Here is a 16,333-nt window from a genome sequence, read left to right as displayed (position 1 = left end):
TTTATTTTACTATTGAATTTACTGACATCATCCTAAGTTAAAGAAGAAATTTACGTATCCAATAAAAAGATGACACGTTAGGAAATGACTACTCCATTGTAATAATATTAAGTACTAAAATAGTAAAAGATGTAATAAGTTTTATTATTTTCTTTATATTTAATATAGTTTTTTTATTAAATGAGTAATGTTAATTGTTAACGCATCCTCCTGAATTTTTCTCCTAGGGTTGCACAATCTAATTAGATTGTTTAGTATTTAATTAAATTATGTGCGTACCAAAAAAAAAATTAAATGAAATTATGTAGGGTTAGTCAATTCATGATAATCAATAAATATAAATTACACCATAAAAAGAAATATTATGAGAAACTTATTTTTTTTGAAATACTATTGATTATGAGAAACTTATAGAAGCGGAAAATAACATTTGCTTATATTAAATATAGAAGGCATATCTTGTGGAATTAGGCATTATTTTTAAAAAAACATTTTATGACTTATTGTGGGGAAGTCTTTCAAGCGTTAGTTGGGTTCGTTATTTGTATACTTCCAGTAATAGACTAATAGCTGAGATTTCACCAACCCAATTATACTTAAAAAAGAAAAAAAAAAAAACTGCATGGATAGTTAGTCACATGAATGAAGTTTGGGAAGAAAGACCAAGATCAAGCCTCACCAGCAATAGTGTGGCTCAAAATGAGATGCTACTTATACACAGTAAGCAGAAGTCTAGAATTTATGTTCAAATTAAGTGGGATTTGATCGTGGGGTCCTCGGAATTGAGTATTCAACTTTTTGAGAAGGAAAAAAAAAAAAAAGCAAATAAATTTACATATAACCACATGCATAGTCATAGTCATACGCATATATGAATATGATAAATCTATCCATCCCATCTCGTATTCTTCTTCCAATCAATCTAAATATTACCTTGAAAGCCGGTTTTCTCTCCCTTTTGCAGCCTATCCACCTCTCTTCTCTCTTTCTCCCAGGATTAGGATTAGGAATAGGAATAACATCCTCCCCAAGCTAAACATATTCCATTTTCGCCCCTTCTCTGTTTCTCTGTTTTTTGTTGGAAAACAGGGCAGGGGATTTTCTTTCAATTCTCATTCTTCTGTAATGATCTCTGACACTTATTTCATGTGTATTTGTATATATACCTGTACGTATAGCTAGAGACGCGAAGCATTTTCAATTCGTTCTTAACCATGGATGTCGGTGAGCTTTTCTTTCATTCGATCTGTTATATATATATATATATATATGCGTGCATGTATGAACTATTTGCTTTTTTATTTTTTTTTTATTTTTTTTTATGTGTGTGTTAGGAATCCAAGGAGACGGAGGGAGGGAGGAGAAACAACGGCGAGAGGAAAATCCGACGAGAGTGTCGGATATTCTCGAGGAAGATGAGGAGAGAAATCCACGTGGCGATTCATCGCCGAGGGGAGTTTTGGAGATTCCGACGTCCGGCTCCTCGGATTCCGACAACAACAGCAGCATAAACGGCGAGAGGAGCAGGAGTTTCGGCTCTCCGTCGCCGTCGTTACCGGACTTGAAGGCGGCGGCGACGGAGGGGGAAGCCAACGACGCGGAAGAAGAAGAAGAACTCCCCGGCGGCGGCGGCGGCGGATTTGATCCCACGGCGATGCAGTGGAAGGGCATTTTTTATCAGATAAAGAGGAAATCGGCGAAGAGTTTCCCGATTGTGCCGTTGTTCGGTTACTTCGGCGGAGGACATGATATTATAAGAAGGAGCCGGCGAATGTTTTTCAGCCGGAACCGGTGCTCCGACGACAACATTGATTGCGGTGATTTCTCCATTGCAAAACCTTCCTGGAGAAGTTTTACCTTACAGGAACTCACCGAAGCCACTGATAATTTTAGTTCCGGTAACTATTCACACTCTCTAATTTTCTTTCTCATGCTAAATATGCAACAATGGACATGTTTTCCATCTCAATTAAAAGTTTAAGCTGATGAACTGCACATCTATGTTTATATATTATTTATGCTCAACAGTAACAACTGTAAAAATTCCATTAACAATTCTTTTTTAAAATTAAAAATGAAACAGGTCAAAGTACAAAGTAAAATAAAATCTACTTAGAATTTTGGTTGGTTTGCACAGATTTTTTTATAAGATTGTCATTTCTTTATATGTGAATGTGATAATATATAGAATGGATGAAGCGGGTGGTTGAGAATTGAGACTTATCTGAGTTCTGTGTGAAAACATTTGATATTATACTATATATGACTTTTGTTTCATTGTAGCACATGAATGGATGTTTATTAATTCCACGTGGGAAGGGAACTTAATCAAGGATATGATTGTGCCCATACATATATATACTATACACACAAATAAATTATCATACTACTACCAGCCAATAGTACAATATATGTCACGACCTAAATTTTGATTCCCATCATACATTACAAAATTTAAATCCAATCCGAATGTGACTAACCAACTGCTTCTGTCAAACACATTGAACTCAGATGATACCTCTGTAGCTCTCTTTGAGAGAAAGTCATATGATCCCCAATGATATGATATTGACTTTTTGGATTGTAATAGATAGATAAAGTATAGAACAGATATTACCTTGTAATATAGTCAATATTACTAAAAAAAAAAAAAAAAACACCAGATGCTTGTAATAATTTCGCAATTTGGGAAATTGGAGGAAGATTGCTGATGCAGGGTTTTATTGAATTGGTAGAAAATATGATTGGGAAAGGAGGACATGCGGAGGTGTATAAGGGGCGTTTGGGTGATGGGCAAGTTGTTGCGGTGAAGAGGATAACAAAGGAGGATAAAAACGACGAGGATAGAATTGGAGATTTCTTGTCTGAGCTTGGGATCATTGCCCATATCAATCACCCAAACGCCGCTAAACTCATCGGTTTCAGCGCTGATAATGGTTTGCACCTTGTTCTTCAGTATCTCCCTCATGGCAGCCTCGCTCTCGTTTTACACAGTAATGTATCCTTAGCAAAAAAAAAAAAAAACATTTTAGTTAGTTAGTTAGTTAGCATCCTTTAAGGTTTCAAGAGTATATATATAATGCCGCAGGTGCAACAGAAACCTTGGAGTGGAAAATAAGGTTTAAGGTGGCTGTTGGCGTAGCAGAAGGATTGCACTATCTGCACTGCGTTTGCCAGAGGCGGATTATCCACAGGGACATCACTGCCTCCAACATATTGCTCACGGAAGATTATGGACCTCAGGTTAATTAATTAGTTCTTGTTTACTTTACGAATTGAATTGAAAATTGGAATTTAATTTAATTAATTTCTAACTTTCTTAATTGTTAACTTGTGCAGATATCAGATTTTGGACTGGCGAAATGGCTGCCGGATAAATGGGGCCACCACGTAGTTTCTCCGATAGAGGGCACTTTCGGATACATGGCGCCCGAGTATTTTATGCACGGGATCGTCGATGAGAAGACAGATGTCTTCGCCTTTGGCGTTTTGTTGCTAGAGCTTATTACAGGTCGTCAGGCAGTTGATTCATCCCGACAAAGCCTTGCCATGTGGGTACGTACATACTTTATTTAATTTTCTGTTAAAACTCAAAACCCCCACATCCATGTCGGGCATATAATATATAAAATATAAATGTATACTTGAAACGAAACACATTATATTGTTACATATGTACAGGCAAAACCACTGTTGGAGCAAAACAACATAAAAGAAATAGCAGACCCGCGGCTAGGAGACGCTTACGATGTGGTGGAAATGGAGCGCTCCATGTCCGTGGCGTTGTCGTGCATTCAACACCTACCCAACATGCGTCCCAACATGAAGAAGGTATATCTTATTCCAACAGATTCTAATATCACAGATTGAAATTAAACACTTAACACTATACCAAAAGTCATAACTAGTAAACAATAAATAACTTTATTTCCTTTATAGACAGCCATCACATTTTTCCTTCACCAACTTTTCCTTAAGAATCTCTTAGTCACCAATTGCTGAATTTGTCTATTTACCAACCTTCACTAACAAATTAAACCGTGAAATAACAGAAATTAAGAACATAATATATGAAATGGGTTTAGGTTGTTGAGGTTTTGAAAGGGGAGAACGAGCTGAAGGTTGAAATGAGACAGAACAAGTCGGTGGAAACGTTACCCATAGAAGACTACACCTCCACAGCTTACCGCGAACATCTGGATCGCCATATGCAGCTTATTATGGAGTGATCGATCTATCATCATATCCTTTAATTTTTGTGGTTACGTACGTTGTTGCATTATTGATGGATACCGGCACGTGTTTAATTTGGCAATTTGATTCAATCAATGTTGTCTCATCTAATGTATGTTGTGTTATGTCGGCTTGGCAAATCGCTTCAATGTTTATGTGTATAGAAAAAGCCTAAATGGGAGAGTGCTTTAGCAAGAAGTAATTAGCACCCAAAGTTTCGGCTGTACGTACGTGTTTTGTTTACGTCGTCAACGTTGTTGAGTCAGAACTCAGAAAGTGTTGCTTTGCAGCAAATATATTATAATTTAAAATAGGGAGCATAGCAGCATAAGATTATGCTGTCGAAAAAACTATTAAGTGTTTAATTTTTACTGCGTTTCTATTGTGTTCTACATAAATATATACATATTCCTATGCAACATATGTAGATTGATTCAGTATACAATGTAGTAAAACACCCAGATGTCAAATAAGGCTTAAAAATTTATTTAACTAATTGAAGAAATAAGACTAAAACCGAATTAAAAAAAAATGAAATAAAAATATCGGTTTGAATTTAGAAGTCCTTTGAGATCGAGACTTGAGAGGGCAAATTATGCCGTGGACCCAGGTCCACCTTGCAAGGTGGACCTAGGTCCAAAACTACGTCGTTTTTGTTTTGTTTTGTTTTTTTAATTAGTAACATATTGCTGAATATAGAGTTGTCCAAAAATGTGTGAATGTAGAGGTTTTAAAGTGTGAATGTAGAGTATAGAAATCGTGAATGTAGATTTATGATTGTGTGAATGTAGAGTTGCCCAGAAATGTGTAAATGTGGAGGTTTCAAATTGTGAATATGGAGTATAGAAATCGTGAATGTAGAGTTATGCATGTGTGAATCTGTAATAGAGTTAAGAAGTTCTAGCAACTTGTAACCTTGTAATGTATAAATGTGGAGTTCTCAAATTGTGAATGTGGAGTATAGGACCTGTGAATATAGAGTTTTGAATGTGTGAATGTGAAGTTTACAAATTGTGAATGTAGAAAGTGTATGTGAATGTAGAGTATAGTTACTAAACATATAATCCTGTAATGTGTGAATGTGAAATTTACAAATTGTAAATGTAGAGTATAGTGTATGTGAATGTAGAGTATAGTGTATGTAAATGTAGAGTATAGTGTATGTGAATGTAAGGTGGACCTGGATCCACGGCATAACAACCCACTTGAGAGACACCAGAGGCGGCAAATTATTGTGTGGACCATGGTCCACACAGCTATGTGGACCATAATCAAATGTACATTTTTAATGTACTAAATGTACATTATTTTTGTACTGAATGTACATTATTTTTATACTATAAAAATAATGTACATTCAGTACAAAAATAATGTACATCCCCTTAATATAATGTACATTATTTTTATACCGAATGTACATTATTTTTATATTGAATGTGGATTATTTAATAGTATGGTCCACACAGCTGTGTGGACCATAGCCCACACAGTAATGATTGGACACCAGACTATAGCAATCACCAAAATTGGGCCTTCATATTCTGCGTAGTGCGGTCCAATTCAACTAAAGAAAACGCTTAAAAAAAAAATCAAAAAAGTACGTGATGGGCCAAGCTCTTGTAGTCCATTTAATAAATAAGCAAATACCCTTTTCTAATGACTACAACTTAATTTACAAATTATATCATGGACTAAGGTCTACTTTGTAAGATGGACTATAGTTCAAAATGACATTATTTTGTTAAAATTTTTGTTTTTTGTTTTTTTTTTTTTAATTTATACGTAGGGGTGGTGTTGGTGGCGGGGAGGCGTGGTAATGGTAGCTTAGCGGTGGTGGTAATAATAATAATAATAATATAGAAACTAACTTAAAAGTGAAGACATTGAAGAGAGAAGAATCCAGAAATATGTTCCAACTAAAAAATTAGGAAGATATTTTTTGTCAAATTGAATTTTTCTCTGATGATCAGAATTAATATTTTTCTTTGACTTCATTTTTCCTTGAATATCCAAACACTGAAAAATTTCGAAAATGACTTTCGGGAGTCATTTTCAGGAAATTTGAGATCAATGATTTGTAAGGAGTGCCATTTTTGAGAGACAAATCGCAACTCCCAAATATAACTAGAGAACTTGAGATCAATGGTTTGTAAGGAGTGACATTTTTAAAGACAAATGATAACTCCCAAATATAAGTATAGGAATATACTATGTCCATGTATAAAAGTACATATTTAATTTTTTTTTTAAAAAAGCTAATATCAAATAAATGAGGGTGAAACCCCAACCCCTAGGCCCCCACGCCCCAACAAAGTATTAGGAGGATGTAAATCATTGTAGCTCAATTGTTATGTTGGTGAGACTTGATCTTTGGTCTTTGCTCCCAAAGAGCACTCATGTGACTAGTTTAGTTGTCAATCACAAACTTTTATTGATTGGGTGAAAGGCAAAAATAAAAGATTAAAAAAAAAAATTAGTCCTCCCCCCCTCCATGGCGATAATGGTCCATTGTCATGTCAAAAAAGAAAATGAGTTAAAATTTTTAACGAAAAAATATAAAAAAATATTTCAAAGTATCTACTAAAATTCAAAAGGAAATGCTTCCAGATTAAGTTTTATAGTAGAAAAGGGAAAGTTTCCTATGTATCTACTTTTGCAGTATGAAAAAAGTTATTAGTATCAAGAATACTGAGAATTCCAAAGGTTGAATATTGAATATTAATAATACCTAGAAATCTTATCTAGAAAATGTCTTCATTACTTTGACTAATATACTTCCATAATTTTGCTCAATAATGTCAATGTTACCTATCACATACACATGTCTTTTTCACGTCGTCCTCCACAATAATTTCCTTATATTGCTGTAAGATGTAATCTCAATCAAATCACCCGGCCTGTATTAACTAGAACTAAAACGCGTGTACATATTAAATTAATTAAATATTTTTTCCTTGTCATATGATAGAATCTAATCCGACTGCATTTATCAGCATTGTTTCTTGCAAAAGAAGGTTGTGTTTAGTCAACATAATCCAAGCCCCTGTCCCCTCTGCCAATGAGAATATCCAGCGAATATTCAGGGAATCCATTTTATTCACCAATCTCTGCTCGCAACCTATATGTACAATCAAGGACTAGTCCATTTGGTATAACACCAAGAAAACGTGTGATGTAACTTTCAAAACCTTAAAAAAAATATTACATAATTTCATGGCCGGCTGGACTCAGGTTGCCTCTCTCCCTATATAAACATACCTTAAAATCTTGCCCAGTTTCTCCAATTCTGGGAACTCTCTAACTTAAATTATTTAAAAAAAAAAAAAAAAGCGCATGAACTTTTGCAAGATTCGAAAAAGCTACTGTGCCTTTTCTGTTGCATGGTTTTGAGATCATGGTTCGAGATACGGAGATTCCGTTCGAGAATAATAAGGTTTATGTGGCAGTTAGTGAAGATGTTCAAGATGGGTTTCTGACGTTAGACTGGGCACTGAGGAAATGGGCCAATCAATCAATCGTAGTAGTCATTCTCTATGCTGTCAATAACATATGCAAAGATTATGTATGCACCCCACGTAAGTCACAAGAATCGCCTGATATGATTTTCATTCACTTTTGATTTCTGATGTTTTCTTGATAATCCGAGGATTAATATGATGCTAACTTGTGTCTGTGTGTATGTTTTTCTCTGGTTTAGTTGGAAAATTTCCTGCGAGTTCTGTAAGTGAGGAGACACTGAAAGATCTTGAGCAGAATGAAGAAGCCAAAACACAGAGAATTCTGTCAAAATACATGGCCTTTTGTGACAAGGTTCATTTCTTTTCTTTCTTTCTTTCTTTCTTTCTTTTGTTAATGTCTGTTCTTGAAGTTTTGTTAAGATTTTCTTGTTTTCTTGACAGGTAAAAACTGAAATTCTCAGGATTGAGAAATGCAATGAGCCTGTTGAAAAGATCATGGTGGATTTAATCTCTGGGATTCGGATAACTAAGCTAGTCATGTCCTTGAAATTCATGAGGCCTGTATGTTGGTATGCATATATCTTTTTCAAGTCTTTTTTCTGAATTTGAATCTGCAGATTTCTTCTCTCATTCTCAGCTTTCTTCCACTTCTGTTGTGTAGGAAATCGAGGGGTACAATAAGCGGATCGTTTTATGTGCAGAGGCAAAAACCAGGTTTCTGTGAATTGTTCATAATAAGTGGAGGGAAACTGGTTTTCCTCAGAGAAGAGTGTCGGCAAATGGATTAATTTGGCAGCAGCCACAATGGTTAGGCAAGTTGCAAAGTTTGATCAAGAATGTTAGGCAAGTCCAAGAGTTAGGCACCTACAAAGTTTGAACAAAAATATTTATTGTTTGGTCCCTACATTTTAGGCTAACTACAAAATGACCCCAAATCTACAACTATAAATAGGGAGGTCATTTTGCCATTCTAGCCATCCCAAATCATTCTATTCTTCCCTCATATACTAGAGATATTAGAGAGTTTGTTGAGTGTATTTCTCCTTCCTAGCAAGAGAGAATTATCCTTGTTTTCTCCTTGTTAGTTAGAGAGTGGTTGTAACTCCTATTTTCTCATAGTGAAATTCTTCTACCCTTGCCCGTGGTTTTTTCCCTAATTTGTTTAGGGGTTTTCCACGTAAAATCTGTGCCTCATTTATTTTTCTTTCTCAAATTATTGTTGCAATCTGATCTATCCCACTTCCGCGGGCGCAACAAAGAGAACAATGAAGGGGTGATAGAGGATGAAAAAGGAGCAATTCTTGCTAGGAGTAGAGAAAAGAGGCCAACTTTCAGAAGCTATGTGGGGAAAATGTTCAATGAAACTTATTCTGCCAAGGGGAAAAAACCTTGCGATTTGCATTCTTCTTCGACATCAGGTCATCAATGGGAGAAGTACAGAGAAGAGATTGAACTTTATTTCACTCAGTTATCATCAAATGCTGCAGAGGTATCAGGTTCTGAAGCTGCAGATGAACTCTTTCAGAAGCTTGCTAAGAAGCCAGATATGGCTGATAATATGGTAATTAAGATAAATATTTCTTCAAATAAAAGAGATTTTATTTTATAGGATTATTTAAAATGTAGTTATTTTGTGAAAAAAAAATGTTAGACAAGAGAAGAAAAGATAGCCAGGATCCATGAGATTCAAGAAGTGATTCAACAAATCAGAAAAGAAGTTAAAGCCAATCCTGCAAGGCTTGCAAGGGCTAAATGGGCTATGAGTTTTTGTATCAGCCGGGTAAGTTTATATATATATATTTCTCTGGTTCCTGTACAGTCCATTTGTTTATGTATTTATTTTGTGAAAAATGTTAGACAAGAGAAGAAAAGAGAGCCAAGATCCAGGAGATTCAAGAAGTGATTCAACAAATCAGAAAAGAAGCTAAAGCCAATTCTGCAAGGCTTGCAAAGGCTGAATGGGCTATCAGTTTGTGTAGCAGCCGGGTAAGTTTATATATATATATTTCTCGGGTTCCTGTACAGTCCATTTGTTTCAGAGATTATTCAATTTCTAGACTGTATTTCACTATTTCTGTTCTCAGGCTGTGGAACTTGGAGGCTGCATAAATGAAGAGATAGCTAAAAGGGCTGAGCTTGAGAAAGAGTTTTGCTCGACGAAAGAAGAGTTGAATAGACTTCAGACTGAAACCGAGGAGAAAAAGGCTATGCTTAGCTCAATTCTCCTACTCCGAGACCAGCTCTCGAGAAAGCTCCATCTGTTGTCTCAGGCAATATCTCAAGCGGAGCTTCAGATGGAGGAGGAGACGAGAGCACAGGCTGCAATGGTTCAGGAAGCCGACAAGGTGAGAAGGCAACGAGATGTCTTTCTGCGTAGAATTGAGTTCTGTAACGGAAATGATGCAATGGGGTCGGGGGAGCAAAGCTTTGATTACAGACAGTTCACTGCTGCAGAGATCAGAGCTGCCACCGATGACCTCTCAGAACGGCTGAGGATAAAATCAGGCGGCGACTGGACAAATGTGTATAAAGGGTGCCTAAATTCAACTCTAGTTGCAGTCAAGATGTATAGTAATTCAGGGATTGGAGATTCTGAAGAGGCCTTCCAGTCTAAGGTATTAGTTCTTGCTGACAAGTTATATATATTGTCCCTTTTTTTTTCTTTTTCAAAGCTTTGATCTTTGAAATGTAGGTCAAGCTCCTTGGCAGCATAAGGCATCCTAATATACTCAGCATGTTAGGGTTCTGTTCTGAGCTAAAGTGCATAGTGTTTGAGTACATGCCAAATGGCTGCTTAAGAGACATTCTCTTCTCAACTTACATAACCTCCAAGAGAAGGGACAGATCTCTGAATTGGCTTACGCGTATACATATTGCAGCCGAGGTTTCAACAGGCCTGTCGTTCCTCCACGAGGCCAAACCAAGATCCATGGTTCATGGCAGGCTTAACCCCTCAAGAATATTGCTGGACCGAAACAATGTGGCGAAATTCGGTGGTTTCATGCCCTCTATGTGCTATGATGCCTCAGAGATAAGTTCAGATATTAGGGCATTTGGGAACCTGATATTGCAGCTTTTGAGTGGGAGGAATTGGGGAGGGCTAGTTGAAGAGGCAATAATGATGGATCAGACTGCACTCATTAATGTGTTAGATCAGAAGGCTGGAAATTGGCCTCTGGATTTAGCAGTGGAGCTTGGTGGCATTGCAGTAAAATGTTTGGGCAATCATGAGAATGAAGGCCAAGATGTGAGCATGGCAATGGTGGCAAGAGACATGGACAAGGTGAAGAAGAAAGGTGATGAGGTAGTAAGAAGTGCAGAATTTGCAGTGGCAAATGAAGGTGATTCAGATGTGGAAGAAGATGCAGAGATTCCCAGTGCTTTTCTATGCCCTATTTTCCAGGTTTTCATTTCAACTCTATATATATAGAGTTAATTCTTTTTTTTTTTTTTTTTTTTTTTAAATCTCAGATTTATAGGTGTCATCTCGTTTTTAGTCCTTTCTCTTTAGAACATCCCCGTTGGTCCTACCATTATTATGGCATGATCATTTTTTGTCATCTATCAACAAATCTGTTTAAATGATGTTAAACATGAGGGCATTTCAGACTATTTAGTCTACCGGCCATCTTCTAAGCTCCTTTTTGTTCTAATAAATCATCAAGTTTATTCTTTTATAAACAACTCAAAATCCATAGACTCTTAATTATAGATATTTTCTTCATTATAGAAGTTTTAGGTTTAAAACTAGGTCTGCAAGGTTGGTCGAGGATTTATTAAAACAAAGAGTAAGTAGCTGAAAAAATGGTAGGTTGAATAAACCGAAATGCATTTGTGTTTAATACCATTTAAACAGATTTGTTAAATGGTCATACCAGTTAGGACCAACGATAATGTTTTAGAAAAAAATATTAAAATTAAAATGACACCGACCTATAAATCTTGGATCAAACTCTTATATATATTTCCATACACCTTATTTTTCACGGATTTTGAAGGATTGTTTGGTGGTGCAGGACATAATGCAGGACCCTCACATTGCTGCTGATGGATTCTCTTATGAGGTAGAAGCCATAGGGGAGTGGTTGAGGAGCGGCCACGACACGTCGCCCATGACAAATCTGAAGCTCAAACACAGCCTTCTAACACCAAATCATGTCTTGCGTTCACTAATTCACGACTGGCAAAAGAAAAGATCAGATCTTCCATCAACGGCAGTACAGTGAAACTATTTAATTTGAAGCTAATAAGTATATTATTATTGTTTTCAAAAAAAAAAGTATATTATTATTGTACTGTAAATTAAAGAATCTGCTTAATTGTTTTCAGTAGTGCATATATAGAACCCATTGTGCAGTTTAAATCCTAGGATTGAAACACCAGGTTTCCAGTTATATGTAGCCAAATGCTTAGACGCATATCATCATGAAAATGTTTTACTGGAATTTAATTAGCCAGGCTAGTCCAGTTAAAATATAAATCTAACTGAAGAGATTAATTAAAAACATATTTTTTCTTCAATTGTTTTAGTTTAGCATTATTACAGTTATCAATGGTCAATTAAAATATGAATTGGACAGGGCTATACCAAACAATAAAAGTCTAACAACCCAAAAAAAAAAGAAAATTGTCATTTTGGTCCAATGACTATGGTAGTAGTGTTAATTGCTATCCGTGACTTTTAAAAATGTTAATTGCGTACCTTGACTATTCATTTTTTCTCAATTTTGATCACGACGGTCAATTGCCGGTCAAATATGACCGGAAAAATTAAATCATCTATTATTCTTAATTGAAAGGGGTAAATTCGTCATTCCTTAGCTTGTTATGTTTGAGGTTGATAACTTGGACCGGAGGTTAATAAGCGGGAATGAAATGGAGCCAGATCCGGATTCTGATTCAGCGAAGAAGAAAGGAAGAAGAGCCGATGAAGTATCTGTTTGGCGACTTAAGCAGTGAATAGATCTCAACCCAGTCAAGATTGGACGGAGAATGAATACCTGACCAATGGATCGTAATTGAGTCTCCGGATTTTGGTACTGTTTTTGGGTTGACGGAGATAGAAACCTATCCAAAAGATGAGGCGAAGAAGGAGAACAGATTTACAAAAAGAGAGATAAAGATTAGAGGGGTCATATTATCATAAATTTTTTTGAAAAAAAATTAGTTTTATGAATTGGGTAATTAGAAATGTATGGAGCTCTAGTATAGGATTGGTGGTGATACATCCATTCAGGCTAGATGATTTTTTTTTTTCTGCAAATTCTTCAAGAAATAGACTCGTCGAAACTATAAGCCAAGGATCAGACATTCTTCAGGAAATATACTCACTGCAGCCTACAACGTCCGCTGCCGCCGCCCCACCACAACAACAACCGCAAGCTTTTTCACAATTACTCGAACCATATTTTTAGCCGCCGCGGCCCTGGGCATCCTGCTCGGCATAATCACCTAACTCTACACCTACGGCGTCCCGAAGCTCCCAGGCTCTATATCCTCTCTCATCGTCACCTCCCAGCTGACATTCACCGCCGGCGCCGCATTTCTCCTGGTGAAGCAGTGCTTCACGGGGGTGATGCTGTTGACCTTCCAAGGAATTGACGATTTTGCCCCTTTCAATTAAGAATAATAGGTGATTTAATTTTTTCAGGTCACATTTGGCCGGCGATTTGGCCGACATGACCAAAATTGAGAAAAAATGCATAGTCAAGGTACACAATTAACATTTTTGAAAGTCGCGGATAGCAATTAACACTACTACAATAGTTATTGGACCAAAATGGCAATTTTCTCCAAAAAAAATTTAAAATAAGTTTTTCCCTTCAATTTCTTTAGTTTAGAGTTATTGCATTTATCAATGCATGATTAAATATAAGTCGGGCTAGAGCTAGCCAAATAATTAAAGGAAAAAAAAATCTTGCCCCGACTTGACCTACATCTCAAAAAAATAGTAATTTTTTTTGTTCTTCAATTTTTTAGATCAAAATTATTACATTTATCAACATACTAGTTATTACATGTGCGTTGCGCGATTAAACCAATGCCCAATGCGTATTTTTAAATTAGTGTTCCTTAATTGGTTAAAGTAGTCATATAATAATGAGAGATAAAAAATGCTAAATTAATAAAAATCAAAAAATAGTCTCGATCCTTATATATTTTAATAAAACATAATGAAATTGTAAATAGCTAAATTGCAACTAAAATAAGTAAAAACAAATAAACCACTTACATGGGAGCAAATGGCGTCTCATCATTGTCACTTGTTTGGGCACCGGTCCGACCATTTAAAATCCATGTGTAATTGTATTTGTGATCAAGTACTTTATAGTTCGTCCGGACAGGTTTGACAATGACATTTGAGATGGTGTACCATTTGTTGGTTTGTAAAGTGATATCATGCATTCCAATGTCATTATCAAACACTATTGATTGAATCCGAGTTATTTGCATTTAGATATAGCATTTAGAATCCCAGGAGTCATTTTCAGGGTTTCCAAACAGACCCCAAAACTACAAAATTTGAGATCAATGGTCATTTACCTGTTACCTGTTACTTGTTATTGAGATTAATTGGTGCATATTTAACACATTTTATGCTAAAAAAAGTGACATTTACATTTACATGTTATTACAGGTCACTAACAGGTAATTATGCCTTGATAAACTAAATTGACATGTTTATATACCTAATTTAAAAAAAAAATAAAAATTGAGGGCCAAATTGATTTTTTTAGATAAAGTTCGATGGCCTATTTGACACATTTTATGCAAAAAAAGTGACACCTACATTTACCTGATATTACAGGTTACTAACAGGTAATTATGCCATAATAAACTAAATTGACATGTTTATGTACCTAATTTCAACTTTAAAAAGTTTCAGGGCCTAATTGATTTTACAGGTAAATTTTGATGGCCTATTTGACACATTTTATGCAAAAAAAGGTGACATTTACATTTCCTTTGTATTACAGGTCACTAACAGGTAATTTTGCCTTGATAAACTAAATTGACATGTTTATGTATCTAATTCCAACTTTAAAAAGTTTGAGTGCCTAATTGATTTTTCAGGTAAAGTTCAATGCCTATTTAACACATTTTATGCAAAAAAAAAAAAGGTGACATTTAAATTTACCTGGTATTACAGGTCACTAACAGCTAATTATGCCCTGATAAACTAAATTTCCATGTTTATTAACTAATTGCAACTTTAAAAAGTTTGATGATGGCCTAATTGATTTTTCAGTTAAAGTTCGACGGCCTATTTGACACATTTTATGCTAAAAAAGTACCATTTACATTTACCTGGTATTAAAGGTCACTAAAAGGTAATTACGCCTTGATGAACTAAATTGATATGTTTATGTATCTAATTGCAACTTCAAAAACTTTAAGGGCCTAATTGATTTTTCAGGTAAAGTTTGATGGTCTATTTGACACATTTTATACTAAGAAAGTGACATTTACATTTACCTGTTATTAGAGGTCACTAACAGGTAATTATGCCTTGATGAACTAAATTGACATGTTTATGTACCAAATTGCAACTTTAAATAGTTTGAGAGCCTAATTGATGCCTATTTGACACATTTTATGCAAAAAAAGTGACATTTACATTATCTGGTATTACAGGTCACTAACAGGTAATTACGCCTTGATGAACTAAATTGACATGTTTATGCACCTAATTGCAACTTTTAATAGTTTGAGAGCCAAATTGATGCCTATTTGACACATTTTATGCAAAAAAGTGACATTTAAATTTACCTGGTATTACAGGTCACTAACAGGTAATTATTCCTTATAAACTAAATTGACATGTTTATGTACCTTATTGCAAATTTAAAAGGTTTGAGTGTCTAATTGATTTTTCAGATAAAGTTCGATGGTCTATTTGACACATCTTATGCAAAAAAAAAAAAAAAAAAGATGAAATATACATTTACCTGGTATTACAGGTCACTAACAGGTAATTATTGTTAATAACAGAACTAGGGTGGCTATTCCTTTCTTGTTTCTCTCTCCGGAGCTGCTTACTATAGTTGGGAGTGACCATCTTCATCGCTAATCCTCTTAAGGTCTTTGGATTAGGTATGATCACCCCTTTGACTGCTGCTGACCTCAGAAAGTCCCATCTGGTCTTCCTCCATTTCCCTTGGTTCTCCATTTGGTTGAGGAAGGCCCTTTTCCAGAATGTGCAGCAGTAGGAGTCCCTCTTGTGCAGACTCTCTCCCGATTCCAGTATCCATCGTTGTGGATCTCCTCGTATTTGGGGATCCATTCACCTTGGATGGGAATAGGATTCTTGCTTGGATTATCAGGAAGCTCCGCAATCTGTTCACCCTTCGTTGATTCTGGATAGTTTTCTCCTTGAAAATCTTTGGACTTGACTGCCGGTTTCTTTCCTCTATAAAAGAATGGAACATCATCTTTTCCTTTCTTTTTCTCCATGGGAAGTTGATGGTATGAACTTCTGAAAGAAACCCTCTTTTTATAGCCCAATAGGTTATCACTTTGAGTCACGGGATGCAATATGAATGACCATTCAATGCTTGTGTAACTCCAAAGCTGCCATAAAGTTGATGAAACGCCCTCACATGCGAAACAGTTCATGGCACTAAATACAAGAAGATAAGATT

General features: G+C 35.7%; 3 protein-coding genes across 4 annotated transcripts; all 3 read left to right on the top strand.

Moving 5' to 3' along the window:
- The first annotated feature begins 912 nt into the window (after positions 1 to 912).
- Positions 913 to 4,611, top strand: LOC116021226 (receptor-like cytosolic serine/threonine-protein kinase RBK1). Of its 2 annotated transcripts, none has more exons than XM_031261839.1 (7): positions 913 to 1,224; positions 1,335 to 1,898; positions 2,736 to 2,936; positions 3,089 to 3,243; positions 3,340 to 3,555; positions 3,682 to 3,831; positions 4,086 to 4,611. In XM_031261839.1, the coding sequence occupies exons 1-7, from the start codon at positions 1,215 to 1,217 to the stop codon at positions 4,227 to 4,229; spliced, it is 1,440 nt and encodes a 479-aa protein (XP_031117699.1). In that variant the 5' UTR covers positions 913 to 1,214; the 3' UTR covers positions 4,230 to 4,611. The 2 variants fall into 2 exon arrangements, with proteins under 2 accessions (XP_031117699.1, XP_031117698.1); XM_031261838.1 differs by having other exon boundaries at positions 914 to 1,224; positions 2,736 to 2,993.
- Positions 4,612 to 7,281: 2,670 nt separating this feature from the next.
- On the top strand, positions 7,282 to 8,675 carry LOC116019273 (putative U-box domain-containing protein 50). The gene is made up of 4 exons (XM_031259423.1): positions 7,282 to 7,808; positions 7,931 to 8,043; positions 8,133 to 8,260; positions 8,353 to 8,675. Exons 1-4 carry the CDS (start codon positions 7,628 to 7,630, stop codon positions 8,477 to 8,479), a joined length of 549 nt encoding a protein of 182 aa, XP_031115283.1. The 5' UTR covers positions 7,282 to 7,627; the 3' UTR covers positions 8,480 to 8,675.
- LOC116020524 (putative U-box domain-containing protein 50) lies at positions 8,496 to 12,212 on the top strand. Its single transcript, XM_031260994.1, has 7 exons — positions 8,496 to 8,529; positions 8,825 to 9,252; positions 9,343 to 9,471; positions 9,549 to 9,677; positions 9,776 to 10,306; positions 10,384 to 11,094; positions 11,708 to 12,212. Exons 1-7 carry the CDS (start codon positions 8,496 to 8,498, stop codon positions 11,915 to 11,917), a joined length of 2,172 nt encoding a protein of 723 aa, XP_031116854.1. The 3' UTR covers positions 11,918 to 12,212.
- The last annotated feature ends 4,121 nt before the right edge of the window (positions 12,213 to 16,333 follow it).

The sequence above is a fragment of the Ipomoea triloba genome, chromosome 5 (assembly GCF_003576645.1).
Source record: "Ipomoea triloba cultivar NCNSP0323 chromosome 5, ASM357664v1".
Taxonomy (NCBI): domain Eukaryota; kingdom Viridiplantae; phylum Streptophyta; class Magnoliopsida; order Solanales; family Convolvulaceae; genus Ipomoea; species Ipomoea triloba.
Note: the sequence above shows the minus strand (reverse complement) of the source record. Positions and strands in the feature narration are given on the sequence as shown.

What these genes read in the sequence shown, in the direction of transcription:
- LOC116021226 (XM_031261838.1), top strand. An exon ending in CCTCGCTCTCGTTTTACACA is followed by an intron (nt 2,994 to 3,088) that starts GTAATGTATCCT and finishes ATAATGCCGCAG; the next exon opens with GTGCAACAGAAACCTTGGAG. An exon ending in CGGAAGATTATGGACCTCAG is followed by an intron (nt 3,244 to 3,339) that starts GTTAATTAATTA and finishes TAACTTGTGCAG; the next exon opens with ATATCAGATTTTGGACTGGC.
- LOC116019273 (XM_031259423.1), top strand. Translation starts at nt 7,628, where the DNA reads ATGGTTCGAGATACGGAGATTCCGTTCGAGAATAATAAGGTTTATGTG. An exon ending in AGATTATGTATGCACCCCAC is followed by an intron (nt 7,809 to 7,930) that starts GTAAGTCACAAG and finishes TCTCTGGTTTAG; the next exon opens with TTGGAAAATTTCCTGCGAGT. An exon ending in TTCATGAGGCCTGTATGTTG is followed by an intron (nt 8,261 to 8,352) that starts GTATGCATATAT and finishes TCTGTTGTGTAG; the next exon opens with GAAATCGAGGGGTACAATAA.
- LOC116020524 (XM_031260994.1), top strand. Translation starts at nt 8,496, where the DNA reads ATGGTTAGGCAAGTTGCAAAGTTTGATCAAGAAT. An exon ending in TCAGTTTGTGTAGCAGCCGG is followed by an intron (nt 9,678 to 9,775) that starts GTAAGTTTATAT and finishes TTCTGTTCTCAG; the next exon opens with GCTGTGGAACTTGGAGGCTG. An exon ending in TTCTATGCCCTATTTTCCAG is followed by an intron (nt 11,095 to 11,707) that starts GTTTTCATTTCA and finishes TTGGTGGTGCAG; the next exon opens with GACATAATGCAGGACCCTCA.